Genomic DNA, 13,755 nt, shown 5'->3' with positions numbered 1-13,755 from the left:
TTTTAAAACATGTAATGCATACACTCAAATAAAAATTTATGCTCTCATTCTTCATAGAATTTTTTTATAGTGTCCTACGTACAAACAACTAAAATTGTTGTATAAAATCAGGACGTTCTAGGCGGCCGGTTCCTTTGTCTATGCCCCGGACCGGGCGTGCCCGATGTTTAGGTTTTTAGTGTTGGTCTTCGATTAGATCCAACGTTTGTGGCCACATGACATTTTTGTGGGCGGTTGATCTAATGGTAACTGGCGACAGTGGCGGAGCTACAGCTTGGTGAGGGTGGTCATATGGCCCATATGAAATTGTATCAAAATAAAATTTTCCTTGTATTTTACTAATAATTACTAAAAATTTAACATATTAACCCATATATCATATGTTTATTATGCATTTGACCCCTGTAAAAAACCGAGCTGGCTTCGCCACTGACTGGCGACAGAGCGAACGCTGGCTTTGGACACAGATCTAATGGACATTCCCCGTCTTTTTTCCATGTCTGTTTCCCTTTTCTGTTTGTTTAGATCTAGTAGTCGATTAAGCTTATGCATTTTGTAATCTAGAAATAGACGTTTTACGGGTTAATCGATTATGTATAAAATTTGGATTCCCGAGTAGAGTTGATAAATAAAACTTAGGGTTATTGGTAAGTCAATTTCCATGAACTTTGAAAATTTTGAGATTCCATTGTTATTGGTTTTTTAATTTCAAAAATCTTAATAGAATACATTGTTATTGGTTTAAATTTTTTGAAACCTATTCAAACCTCTTGTTATTCAAAAAGTTTAATTATTATTGATTTTTTAATTCTAACTAAAACTAGTGTTATTGGGAGATGAGTTCTATTTATTTCTATAAGACTCAACTTTCAAAATATCATATGTATCTATGTGGTTTTTAAAATCCATGTGATAAAAAAACTAGAAAACAAAATAATTATACTTACCAAATATCTATTGCACTTTAAATCCAAATTATTTTTATATTGTTTTATCAGTTTTGAATATATAATTATATTTATAACTATAAAATATTTTAAAATATTTTTTAAAAAATAGTTTCAAAAAGTCAAAAAGCATTTTTGAATTTTAAAAAGAAAATTTGACAAAAAAATTGAATTTGTTTTTGAAAAATTACTAAAAATTATAAAAATTTCAAATTTAAAAATATATAATTCGAATTTTCTTAAAAAAATATAATTATATTTTTTATTATTTATATATCTATAAAGCAAGGAGTAAAATAGTCTTTTATATTTTTAATGAAACATTTTTGGCATTTTCTTCTTTGAATGCTCTTTTGTGACAACTTAAAAGAAACTATTTAAGAGAATTGCCCAGCTTTGTGGGTATCACTATTATAGTATTATTATTTTAACTAGGAGTATAGCCCCCGCGCAAGCGCGGAGCCGGATATGTTATTGATCGTTGTGTAGTTTTGTGTACGGAATTTTGTCGTTTATTTTTTTCCACTTTTGTTTTCCCGTGTTGTATATAATGGTGATGAACATAACATTTGGAAGTCACACAGTTTGATTAAGTTGATATAAGAATGACCGGCGAATTCATATGCATTATTTTCGTAATGATTTGATCGACCATTAGCGTTATTAGCGCTTTCATGCTCGAAAGATAAAGTTTATGAAGTTGTTTAGTATTTACTTAGGAAGTTATTAGTATATACAAATAGCGTAAGGAACAAAATATAAAATTTGAATTCAAAAAATTAAACAATTTATCGAACAATAAATTAAATTATTTTCTTATTTTACCTAAATTAATTTCAAAAATATAGAATTGTAATAAAATATTTTTTTAAAAAAAATTAATAACTCTAGAAAAATTTATAAAATTATACGGTTGTAAAATTATTTTTTTTTAGAGTTTTACTCGACTTTGTTAAAAATAGTTTATGGTGGACAAAAAAAATATCAGAAATAGGTAAACCAAAAAAATACACCACTGAAAAATCTTGTATGAGTTAGAATCCGTCGACGTTTCATTAATAATCCAAAATAGAAATAAAATCTCTGAACAGAGAAAACATGCAAGGGAAAAAATATCCAAAGTTTATGATGGAAAACAAAGATAATAGCAGTTTTTAAAAATGCATAGAAAAGACGTTGAGGGCTGATAGAAATATAATAGATATTTCCAATCACTGACGGCAGTGCTTCCGGTTGTTCTGAGCATCTGAAATCTCTGGAGGATCTACTGCATCACATTCCTCATCGACTTTTTCATGGGTACTATGTTCTAGGCGGAGAAAGGTGGCGGGGACAACGACCGATTAAACAACAACAACACTGGAGGCTGACATCTTCGAAGGTTGGATAAAAGCTGCGACAGTTCAATTTAGGAGTAATTTAATAAGAGATATGGGTCTCAAGGTTTGTTTGAGGAATTATATATACTGAGACGGATCGTTTCAGAGGTGAAACGGTACCATAACTGATCGTTGGAGATATAGAAAGGTGAAGACGAAAAGTTTCAATAAGCTAAAAGGGTAACGCTTCGGTTTATCGGTGGAAACAGAATACTATAAAAATCCTAGATACATACAAAAGAGATTTAGCCCACTTATAAGTTTTATTGGGCCAGAATGCGGATTTTACTAAATAGGTTTCGATGATCAAAGTTACACGTGAGTATTGAAACATTACAGTTATGTGTGAGATCCACTGTAAGAAAACATTCGTAAATATATATTAATTTCGGTAATCAATGTACAAAGTATCCTTTAGTTTAGTGGTATAAATGTTGGTGTTAATATCACAGTAACCCGGGTTCGAGCCACAGACTTGATATTTTTCCACACTTTTTAAAAGTGGAGTCCACTTACCTGATGACGTGTCGCATCAGGAGTGATGAAACTGGCTCATTATAATGTAGATTTGAAAGAAAAAAAATAAATAGTCATGCTATATGATTTAGAAAAAAAATAATTATATACTACCTCTGTTTCATAATAAGTGTCATTCCAACATTTTTTCTTGTTACACAAAAAATGTCACTTTAATATTTCAATGCAGATTATACTTACTTCCAGCTGAAAATTAACTGCAAACTTCATTGATTTAATAAATAATTTTATTTATCTCAAATACTATTGGTCAAAGAGGTGTAATTAATAACAACTTACATATATTTTAGCAACTTTCTTAATCTGTGTGAAAAATGTCATAGTGACACTTATTCAGAAACAGATACTTTACAAAAAAAATGAGAGAAAATAGGCAATACAAAATCATGAAAATCTATACTAATTTAAAAAGTTGTTATCAAATTTCATAAGTCAATGTATATAAATTTTTACAATCTATGTCACTTTTTAAAACTTATCAACTCTTAAAATTTACAAACTTCATCTCCCAATACCCCTCCCTTAATATATTTTAAAAAAGGAGAATGTGTTTTTTTGGGGTCAAAAGAGAGAATGTACAGAAGGATTATCAATTACGAACAAACTACGAAGCCCACGAAAAGAGGACGCAAGGCTTTTTCTTAAAGGTTGGATCGCGTCAAATAAAAACAAACAAACCAGTGGATACGAAATGGCGGCCCGACCCGGAGACTTATAAAAATGCAACAAACTCCCACGTTGCTAGAGAGAGAGAGAGAGAGAGAGAGAGAGCTAAAGAATAGGAGAGGAGGCTTCAGTCACCTCCTTCCTTCGCGCCTCTGACGGATTCTCTGTATAGAATTCTGAACAGCGCTCTCTCTCTGTTCAGAAAGTAAAAGCAGAGAAATAGAGAAAAGAATGTCTAATCTCCTCAAAGATTTTCAGGTCGAGGCCAAGAACCCGTCGTTGGAGGCTCGCCAGCGATGGAGATCATCAGTCTCCATCGTCAAAAATCGAGCTCGTCGTTTCCGTATGATCAGCAATCTCGAGAAGCTCGCTGAGAATGAGAAGAAGAGATGTCAGATCCAGGTCGGTTTGTTTTCTTTCTTCTCTGGAAAATTTTGGAAATTGTAGTTTAGTGATTTCAGTGAAAATTAATGTCTAAAAGATATTTTTGTACATTTTATTAGTTAACAATAAATTATAAATTTTAAGAAAATTAATTATAAACAATTTTTACATTTTTGAACAGAATATCATTTCACATAACCAATATTCAACCAAAATTAAAATAGATAGCAGAATAAATATGGTTTCTAAAACGGAAGGCATAGTTAATATCAAATCTTAATGAGCTTTTAAAAGGCATACACAAAATGTTTCAAAAATACAAGGAATATTTTTCTTTTTATTTTTTTATTCTATTTTATAAAAATATTTAGAAGTGAATTGAAAATGGTTTTGTGCCTTTTTATTGCTATTACATGAAGAATTATTTGCAGTTGATGATCCGTTCAAAATGTTTTTGTAGGCATTGTTGATTACTTTATTTTTCTGCATAGTGAAGTCATCTTTTCTTTTTTTTTTATCAAAAAAAAAGACTTCACTATAGATCCTTTGTTTACTAGATATTGTTTAGGAATAATGAACTTTGATCAAAAAAATAATAATAATGAACATTCCCCAATAAAACGGGGATTAGCCTTTTTCAATAAAATAAAATAAAATAAATGGGGATTATGATTTTAATAAAAAATGTAACGGATGAGTTAATCTGCGATTTAATTTGCCAACACACTGGAGAATGACATAAAACCTAGGTCATGCTTTTGTGTCTCACATTTAATCAACCAATTGATCTTAAGCAGCGTCCCCATCGTTACGCGTTTCTTTAAATTAATAATAACTCACTCTCTGGACGTTGCATTAAGATATGGTCTGTGCCACTCTGTGGTCTATATTATTCATATAGCTCTGGACTTTTTATGGTACTGCATTCTCTTGACTTTATGTGCAATTACCAACCCTAGCTTTTAGGAAGTTTCGTAGGAAATTTCGTTAGGAGCGAATCCCATACTGTTCTGAAACAGACGTCCATCTTTATTTGTCCCACTTGCGTGGATAAAAAAAGAACGAATAACTTTGGAACCGAGTCTTTTTGTCTTGTTCTTCTCGGTCTTGGTCGTTTTCAGTTTCCTATTGAATTGGAAACGTATTTTTTAAGTTTTCTTAAGTCGACCATTGAACAAAACAGTAGTCTGTTTAACTATTGTAACTGACAAATTGAACCATTAAAGCAAAGTAAATTGACTCATCCAGTGGCAAAGACATTTTTAGTTGCGTTAGCTCCGGTTGTATCTTGTTGGATCACTGAAAATTTGACGTACAACCACACTTTAGAAAGTGCCGGCTCTGAGATTTCAATAAAAAAGTTTTTTTTTTATAGATTTAATGGCTTTATTTTCTTCAAAAAAAAATTGGGGGCCACAGAGGCGGAAGTTTCATTTGGTTTTGCGTAGGACCGGTCCTCACTTTAGATGCTGTTGCTGAAAGATTATAACCCTTTCTCTGTCTAAGAAAGCGTAATGCAAACGAAATAAGCAACCAATCTTTATGGTGGTTTGAGTGTTTTGATGCTTAGCCTTCAGATATTGATTCCTCCATGAAGGTCGATGTCTGTTTTGTTCTTTCTTGTAGTGATCAACAATTCAGTTGTTGTAGTGTTCTTCCACCAACTATCTCACTTTTACTTGTTTGTCATAACACAGGAAAAGATACGGGTTGCGTTCTATGTTCAAAAGGCAGCTCTTCAGTTCATTGATGGTACGATTTGTTGAGTTACAGAGATTTGCATAATTTGGTGGGTTTATTATAATTTAACATTTTTTTCTTTTCATCTTATATATTTTTTTTTCAGCTGGTACACGTCGTGAATATAAACTCACTGATGAGGTCAGACAAGCGGGATTTCACGTGGAAGCTGATGAACTTGCTTCCATGGTTCGAAACCACGACACAAGGAGCCTCACTAAAAGCGGAGGAGCTGAAGGAATCGCTCAGAAACTATCCGTATCACTCACTGAAGGTGTCCGTTCAAATGATCTAGACATCAGAGAAAAAATCTACGGAGCAAATCGATACGCTGAGAAACCAGCCAGATCATTCTTAACATTCGTTTGGGAAGCACTTCAAGACGTGACTCTCATCATCCTTATGGTCTGCGCTGTGGTATCGATAGGAGTGGGAGTAGCCACAGAGGGGTTTCCAAAGGGAATGTACGATGGAACAGGAATCTTGCTAAGTATAATCTTGGTGGTTATGGTCACTGCTATCAGCGACTACAGACAGTCTCTCCAGTTCAGAGATTTGGATAGAGAGAAGAAGAAAATCAATATTCAAGTCACAAGAGATGGGAATAGACAAGAGGTCTCTATCGATGACTTGGTTGTTGGAGATGTGGTTCATCTATCTATTGGTGATCGAGTTCCAGCTGATGGGGTTTTCATATCCGGATACAATCTGGAGATTGACGAGTCAAGCTTATCCGGAGAGAGTGAGCCATCACATGTCAACAAAGAGAAGCCGTTTTTGCTTTCAGGAACCAAAGTTCAAAACGGGTCTGCGAAGATGCTGGTGACGACCGTTGGTATGAGGACTGAGTGGGGGAAGTTGATGGAGACTTTAAGTGAAGGTGGAGAGGATGAGACTCCTCTTCAGGTGAAGCTAAACGGAGTTGCTACGATCATAGGTAAGATTGGTTTGGGGTTTGCGGTGCTGACGTTTGTGGTGTTGTGCGTAAGGTTTGTGATAGGGAAAGCTGCTGCTGGTGGGATCAGTGAGTGGTCTTCTGAAGATGCATTGACGCTGCTTGACTACTTTGCTATCGCTGTAACCATCATAGTCGTTGCTGTACCCGAAGGTTTACCTTTGGCTGTGACGTTAAGTCTGGCGTTTGCTATGAAGCAGTTGATGAAGGACAGGGCGCTCGTGAGGCATCTGGCTGCTTGTGAGACGATGGGCTCTTCTACCTGCATTTGCACTGATAAGACCGGGACGTTAACGACTAACCACATGGTTGTCAATAAAGTTTGGATATGTGAAAATATCAAGGAAAGGCAGGAGGAGAACTTTGAGTTGAACCTATCTGAACAAGTTAAGAACATCCTTGTACAGGCCATTTTTCAGAACACTGGTTCTGAGGTTGTGAAGGATAAGGAAGGAAAGACTCAGATTCTTGGATCACCTACTGAAAGAGCTATACTAGAGTTTGGTTTGCTTTTGGGCGGTGACGTTGAGACTCAACGCAGAGAACATAAGATACTTAAGATAGAGCCTTTTAACTCAAACAAGAAGAAGATGTCTGTTCTTACATCTCACTCCGGTGGCAAGGTACGCGCCTTCTGCAAAGGTGCATCTGAGATTGTCCTGAGAATGTGTGAAAAGGTTGTGGATTCAAGCGGCAAATCTGTTCCTCTATCTGAAGAGAAGATTGCGGTCGTCTCTGAAGTCATAGAGGGGTTTGCTTCAGAGGCGTTGAGGACTCTCTGCTTGGTTTACACAGATCTTGATGAAGCTCCTAGTGGTGATCTTCCTGATGGTGGCTACACGTTGGTTGCGGTTGTTGGAATCAAGGATCCGGTTCGTCCAGGTGTTAGAGAAGCTGTACAAACTTGCCAAAACGCTGGAATCACTGTTCGTATGGTCACTGGTGATAACATAAGCACGGCTAAAGCTATTGCAAAGGAATGTGGGATTCTTACAGCAGGAGGTGTGGCTATAGAAGGTTCACAGTTTCGTAACTTGCCTCCACATGAAATGAGAGCCATTTTACCCAAAATTCAGGTGATGGCTCGGTCTTTGCCGTTGGATAAGCATACACTGGTCAACAATTTGAGGAAAATTGGAGAGGTGGTTGCGGTGACTGGAGATGGAACCAATGATGCACCTGCGTTGCATGAGTCTGACATTGGACTTGCCATGGGAATAGCTGGAACTGAGGTTCGTTATTAGCCTTTGTTTGTTTTGGATGTTCTACAAACTTGTTTGTATGCTGTCTTTATGTTTAAAACTCCCACACAGGTTGCGAAAGAGAATGCTGATGTGATCATAATGGACGACAACTTTGCAACGATTGTGAACGTGGCGAGATGGGGACGTGCTGTGTATATAAACATCCAGAAGTTTGTTCAGTTCCAGCTTACTGTTAATGTCGTTGCGCTGATCATCAACTTTGTATCTGCTTGCATCACTGGTAAGTAAAATCAAAACACACTCACATCGATGATTGTTTGAGTTTCCACCAATGAATGTTTTGGTCCCTTTTCAGGATCTGCACCACTCACAGCGGTGCAGTTGCTTTGGGTGAACATGATCATGGACACACTCGGTGCATTGGCGCTAGCGACCGAACCTCCAAACGAAGGTTTAATGAAACGTCAACCAATAGGTAGAACCGCAAGCTTCATCACCAGAGCCATGTGGAGAAACATCATTGGTCAAAGCATTTACCAGCTAATCGTCCTCGGCATTCTCAACTCTTATGGGAAGCAAATACTCGATCTCAACGGTCCGGATTCAACAGCTGTTCTCAACACCATCATCTTCAATTCCTTCGTCTTTTGCCAGGTAACAAACATTCAACCATAGTAGTAACCAAGTGACAACACTAAAATGCTTTTGGACAAAACAGGTGTTTAACGAGGTGAACAGCCGAGAGATAGAGAAGATAAACGTGTTTGCAGGAATGTTCAGCAGTTGGGTGTTTGTTGCTGTGATGACTGCAACAATTGGGTTCCAACTGATCATTGTTGAGTTGCTTGGTGCATTTGCAAGCACTGTTCCTTTGAGCTGGCAACATTGGCTTCTCTGCATTGTGATTGGTTCCATAAGCATGATTCTAGCCGTTGGTCTTAAATGCATACCTGTTGAGTCCAACAGTCATCATGATGGCTATGAGCTGCTTCCTTCTGGTCCATCTGACTCTGCCTGATCTGACCTCACTTCCTTAGTACGATTGCTACGTCCATTCTCTATATCGGATTCGTTTTCTACTTTAGTGATCTGATTTCAATATGTATAAAATCTAACACGCCAAGCGTTACCAGAAGTTTTTTTTTTTTTTTTTTTGGGATTGATTTTCCTTTTTGATTTCTAAAAGAAAAGCTTGTTGTGTAACATTCAGTAAAGCTCTAAAATCATCATTCGAGGTCAGGAGCAAGACATGAAGAGTTTCATCTCCTATTTGGTTTAAGCCAGAGGATAATTTTCTTGAAGGAGCTCAGTCACAACATGATTATCATTATTATCATTACCTAGCCATGGAGCTGATGCTTAAGGAGCCAAAGGCAACCAAGCAAGGCCTTGTTAAATCTAATGTGTGTGCAAAACCCTATGCCATTTCCAATTTAAGAAGATGCAACAGAAACCTATGCATGAACACAGTTTCATCATAAACCAAAGACAGAAAGTAACACCACTCATGCATGTAGAAAGTAGACAGTGGACGCTAACATCAACCAAGATGGTGGCCAGGTATACAGTGACCCCCCAATGATATGATAACTACTGACTTAATAATCAATGCAAAAGCACTGAAAAGTTAAAAAAAAAAAGAAGAAGAAGAAGATGAATCTGGTTAAATAGCTAAGCAAACCGGCTGAAACATTAGCTATAACCTCATTAACAGGTTCTACAGAGTGGTAAGCACTAGTGTTTAACTATGTTCTCTTCCTTTCGATCAAACTGCAGAGTTTCTTATGACACTCTCTCTCACACACACACGCCAAGATATACCCAAAGTTTATTTCCCAAACCGATAATTTCTGATACCATTGAATCATGAGTACCTTTGGTAAAGATGTTTAAGAAACGCATTACAATCAAAGACAAAGGTTCAAATCATTTAGAGAGTTTCTCAAGCTTCTCATCAGCATGCTCGAGTGCGCGGACAAGATGCAAGATACGGTACCGTTGCTTCTCGTTTTCAGAGGTAAGTTTCTCCACCTAGTAGTAGAATCAACAGTCAAAACTCCAAGAAGAAAGGACCAAGGTAATGAACAGTAAGGAGGAGAGATGGCTTACCTTATCCTTTTCTTGCTTCACCGTCTTGTTAGCTTCTTCGAGTTTGGACTGCATTTGAGTGATCTTTTCCACAAGTTCCGCATCTGGAACATCTGATAAACAAAACAAATAACGGATCAAACACTTGAAATTTCAGAACTTAGCATGAAGAAAGAACCTGTCTTGGTGGAGGCAAGAGCAGCTTCAAGCCTAGCTAATCGTTCCTACACATGGGAATTGAGGTTCAGGATTTGTTTGTTCATCTCATAGGATTGGATGAGATCAAATCCAAGAACAAGGGAGAAGCATAAAGACTCAAAACTTTTAATCAATCGATAAAAGGGTTTTAGGTTTTTAAAAAGAAAGAGAACCTGAGCTTCGGTGGCTCTGTGAAAGAAGGGTTTCAATGTCTCCGGTAGCTGATCCTCCGCCGCCATAACTTCTCACACCTCCTCCGGTCATTTTTTCTTTTAAACTAAAACCATTTCTTTCCCCTGGGTTATTCGGTTCGATTTCTTTAGCTTGGTTCAGCGGTTGGTTACATCAATATTGTGGTTGATTACATTTCTATAACCGAAATGTCTTAGAAATATTGCAAGTCATTAACATAACATTCTACAATCTAAACTCGTGTTTCACACGTAATGCAGGCATGAGCAGTTGATTAACCACACCAAAGCCTTAATCAGGAGTCAGGACGAACTTACAAGTTAGTGACTCAGCTTTTAGAACACTCACAGGGCCTAGCAGCTAGATAAATCACAATTTTGCTGTGGAATCTTATCTTTAACCCTTGACAATCTTCGCTTTGTTTTTCACTGGAATCAATTGTTTTCTTGCTTTTACTTTGGTTACAATAACATGTCTCACATTTGGTCATCTTTGCAAAAGTTAGTTCTATGTGATGTTTCGACTAATACTTCTTGTTTCTCTAACCAGATTATTTCCAATCAAATCGTTTGAAGGTTTCTGACTTGTGATGAAGCCAACATTAGTTTCTGATATACATTTGAGCTTTTCAAATTTGATTAAGATAAAAATCATAGCATGTCACCGGTAAACAAAACTTTTATTACTTTAAATTACGACACTGTAAAGAATGCCTCTCAAACGTATATAAAATTACACCAATAATCCAACACACCAGAGTCGTCAAAAGAGAAGAGATCTCTATTCTTTTTAACCTAAACCTATGTGAAGCTTCTTCAGTGTGAAGGGCTAGTAGATGGTTTCAATTTCTTTGGGGGTGGGTTTCCTCCAGAGAGAACCACATACGAATAGAAACACAGCATGGCAGCACTGCAACGGAAAAAAAGGCATAAACACAAGGTCACATGAAGCCACTAAAAGATAGATACATCCGACTCTGTTATAGATCACAAAAGGAATTCTCACCTGACGACAGCAAAAATCCCAGCAGGAAACAGCTTCTTAGTCTGCATAAGTACACCATTACGCAGTTCAAGTCAAGCGAGCAAAAGTTAAACAAGTAACATGATCACAAAGATGAGGAATTACCATAGAATAAGCTGTGAAGTTCTTCCAGAAGACGACAGCTGAAAGCACTGCAAATTTAGGGTTTCAAATGAATGAGGAAGCAAATAATGATTTTCTGGTTCAGAGATGAGCACCTCTTAGTATCACAAAGTATACTTGTATGGATTTTCATATATCCACTTCTCATGTGTAAGATACTAGTATTTTCTTAATGCATTACAGAATGAAAGTAGTGATTGCTAAACACTGATTAACTGTTCATGGAGACAATAAGTGAAAGGTTACCTGCTTGACCAAGTATATAAGGGAAACTAGATTTTCCCTGACGCCAAATCTTTAAGCTCAATGTACTAAGAGCAAGAAGGCCACCACCATAGAGGACCCCATTACTTAAACTTGTAAGGTTCCGTGAAAACGCAAATCCAAGCAACCCTCCACTCATAACGAGGCCACCTGACAAAGTGTCCTCTGATAACTTCAACAGGAAGCTCAGCAATCCTATTGAAACTAAGTTTCGAGAGAGAGTGAGAAAGTATACCATAAGGAATGCCGAAACAGAAGTCGTGGATCTTTGCCGCCCTTTTTGGCTGTGCCGTGTCAACATGTTCCTCTACTGTCTCGGTGATAATCTCCTTAATGGTAGCAGTTTCATCCACTGAGGAATACGGCTTCTTCGATGTTTTCTCAACAAAAGGTTTAGAAACCTCAGATGTGTAGCTCAGGGAAGCAGGTGTTTCTGAGCTATCCCCATCAACGCTTCTAACTACAAAAGACTGCACCATTTCAAGCAAATTAGCCACTAGTGACACTATCAAAATCCCCCAAACTGTTATTCTAAGCACATAGGAATAAGCAAGCTGGTAACTTTTTGGACATGGGGCATCACTGTAACCAAATCGAGATGAAGAAAGCTACGTGTTCTTTTCAGGAGTTACTCGAGAAGTTTACCAAGTGGCGATACCTAAGGCATGGGAACGATCGGGTCTGGAAGCGGAATTGGCGATTGGTGGTGGTGGAGAAACAAGCAAGGTGAGAGATTTTCGTCGCCATCTTTCGAGATCTGAGACTCTTGGAGCGTGGTCAGCACGAGAGTAAGTGGTTTGGTTTTGATTCAGCCCGGCGTTAAAGGATCTTTTCTCTTCCTAAAATGAAGACGATGATGACCGTCCGTTCGGTTTTGAATATCTGACCGGTCAAAATGACTCGTATATGAATTGTTATTCGTTTTAGTTGGCTCAGGCTTTGATTTCGGTTTGGTTTTTTAAGTGGGGTCGGATTAGTCTAAAACGCTTTGTTAGGCTTATTCCGTTTTCAAACCCATTTGTGTGTTAGATGATAATGGAGGGCCGTTGGAGGTTGTTTTACAAATGTGTGCATCTCAGTTCGTCAGAACTAGTGTGTAAAAGTGTGAACTCGCTAGATCTACTTGCTATTATCACTACGTTTTCATCACATTACACTATCCAAATATTGACGGTTCTTCGAAGAGTTGCCTTTGCGACTTTCTCATTGGAGCTGCTATTTTCTACGGAGAATCTTAGACATTTTATTCTCAAAACCCATTGGTTGGGTTCTTCAAAGTCGACTTTAACTTCTTTGTGTTCTTTTAAACACGGGTTTTATGACTACAACTGAAATTTCTCTATAGATATTTTCTCTCTTTAGCTACATCTTTCCTTCGTCATATTTTAGTTATTTTTGTTTATCAGTCTATCGTCGAAGATTTCTCCGGTTGTAACCGTCTTAGTCCTTTGGACTATTAATTTTAATATAAGCATTTGATGTCTATATTGGATGATTTGGATCTATCAAAAATTTATCACAAGTTAGCTTAAGAAAACACACACACAATTTATTAAACTAAGTCCCATTAACATGTTACTTGTTTAAACCTAATGCTTCAATAAGCAGAAATGAGTTCAAGAGATTCAAGTAGATCACAAGGAAAACAAAAGTTGTAACTCACCAACAAGTTTAAATCGTAACTTCCAAAATAATTGTTTTTGCTTTTTTTTTTCTTTCAAAAACAATATTATTTGCGGTTAAAGTTATAAAACCAAAAGGTCAAAAACCTATTGCCGCATGTTCAAATTGCGTTGGAAAGGGCTCCAAGTAATAATTAAATGTGTTAATTTGCCGAGGGCATGATTAACCCCAGTGTCTTTGCCGGAGTTTTTAACTCATGATTTGACATTTTTTTGTTATTTTGTTTTACACTTTTCGGCTAAAAGACAGCTCTTATATCTCTTATTTAAGAGACAGTTCTTAGCTTTTCTTAGTTAAAATCTAATTAACTAAGAAAAGCTAAGAATCATCTCTTAACCGAAATTAAGAACCATCTGTTAACCGAAACTAAG

General features: G+C 36.8%; 3 protein-coding genes across 5 annotated transcripts; 1 reads left to right on the top strand and 2 right to left on the bottom strand.

The window, feature by feature from the left end:
• The first annotated feature begins 3,569 nt into the window (after positions 1–3,569).
• Positions 3,570–8,966, top strand: LOC106410375 (putative calcium-transporting ATPase 11, plasma membrane-type). Of its 2 annotated transcripts, none has more exons than XM_048760876.1 (6): positions 3,570–3,931; positions 5,611–5,665; positions 5,760–7,840; positions 7,922–8,093; positions 8,169–8,467; positions 8,532–8,966. In XM_048760876.1, exons 1-6 carry the CDS (start codon positions 3,761–3,763, stop codon positions 8,829–8,831), a joined length of 3,078 nt encoding a protein of 1,025 aa, XP_048616833.1. In that variant the 5' UTR covers positions 3,570–3,760; the 3' UTR covers positions 8,832–8,966. The 2 variants fall into 2 exon arrangements, with proteins under 2 accessions (XP_048616833.1, XP_048616834.1); XM_048760877.1 differs by lacking the exon at positions 3,570–3,931 and adding an exon at positions 4,075–5,510.
• A 674-nt stretch (positions 8,967–9,640) lies between these two features.
• BNACNNG07480D lies at positions 9,641–10,487 on the bottom strand. Its single transcript, XM_013850868.3, has 4 exons — positions 10,273–10,487; positions 10,080–10,125; positions 9,923–10,014; positions 9,641–9,844 (listed from the first exon to the last, which is right to left on the bottom strand). The coding sequence occupies exons 1-4, from the start codon at positions 10,336–10,338 to the stop codon at positions 9,740–9,742; spliced, it is 309 nt and encodes a 102-aa protein (XP_013706322.1). The 5' UTR covers positions 10,339–10,487; the 3' UTR covers positions 9,641–9,739.
• Positions 10,488–10,951: 464 nt separating this feature from the next.
• LOC106410376 (protein FATTY ACID EXPORT 1, chloroplastic) lies at positions 10,952–12,609 on the bottom strand. 2 transcript variants are annotated; one of them, XM_013850866.3, is made up of 6 exons: positions 12,347–12,609; positions 11,937–12,171; positions 11,684–11,866; positions 11,420–11,466; positions 11,297–11,337; positions 10,952–11,200 (listed from the first exon to the last, which is right to left on the bottom strand). In XM_013850866.3, exons 1-6 carry the CDS (start codon positions 12,446–12,448, stop codon positions 11,107–11,109), a joined length of 702 nt encoding a protein of 233 aa, XP_013706320.1. In that variant the 5' UTR covers positions 12,449–12,609; the 3' UTR covers positions 10,952–11,106. The 2 variants fall into 2 exon arrangements, with proteins under 2 accessions (XP_013706320.1, XP_013706321.1); XM_013850867.3 differs by having other exon boundaries at positions 11,684–11,851; positions 12,347–12,600.
• Between the last annotated feature and the right edge of the window lie 1,146 nt (positions 12,610–13,755).

This window comes from Brassica napus, chromosome C6 (genome assembly GCF_020379485.1).
Source record: "Brassica napus cultivar Da-Ae chromosome C6, Da-Ae, whole genome shotgun sequence".
In the NCBI taxonomy this organism is placed as follows: domain Eukaryota; kingdom Viridiplantae; phylum Streptophyta; class Magnoliopsida; order Brassicales; family Brassicaceae; genus Brassica; species Brassica napus.
Note: the sequence above shows the minus strand (reverse complement) of the source record. Positions and strands in the feature narration are given on the sequence as shown.

Excerpts from the sequence above, each read along its gene's own strand:
- LOC106410375 (XM_048760876.1), top strand. The coding sequence starts at position 3,761 with ATGTCTAATCTCCTCAAAGATTTTCAGGTCGAGGCCAAGAACCCGTCG. Across the intron at positions 5,666-5,759 it reads AGCTCTTCAGTTCATTGATG|CTGGTACACGTCGTGAATAT; the intron begins GTACGATTTGTT and ends TTTTTTTTTCAG. Across the intron at positions 8,094-8,168 it reads TGTATCTGCTTGCATCACTG|GATCTGCACCACTCACAGCG; the intron begins GTAAGTAAAATC and ends GTCCCTTTTCAG.
- BNACNNG07480D (XM_013850868.3), bottom strand. The coding sequence starts at position 10,338 with ATGGCGGCGGAGGATCAGCTACCGGAGACATTGAAACCCTTCTTTCAC. Across the intron at positions 10,126-10,272 it reads ACAGAGCCACCGAAGCTCAG|GAACGATTAGCTAGGCTTGA; the intron begins GTTCTCTTTCTT and ends TCCCATGTGTAG. Across the intron at positions 9,845-9,922 it reads TGAAGCAAGAAAAGGATAAG|GTGGAGAAACTTACCTCTGA; the intron begins GTAAGCCATCTC and ends TTCTACTACTAG.
- LOC106410376 (XM_013850866.3), bottom strand. The coding sequence starts at position 12,448 with ATGGCGACGAAAATCTCTCACCTTGCTTGTTTCTCCACCACCACCAAT. Across the intron at positions 11,467-11,683 it reads TTATATACTTGGTCAAGCAG|TGCTTTCAGCTGTCGTCTTC; the intron begins GTAACCTTTCAC and ends CTAAATTTGCAG. Across the intron at positions 11,338-11,419 it reads ACTTCACAGCTTATTCTATG|ACTAAGAAGCTGTTTCCTGC; the intron begins GTAATTCCTCAT and ends GTACTTATGCAG.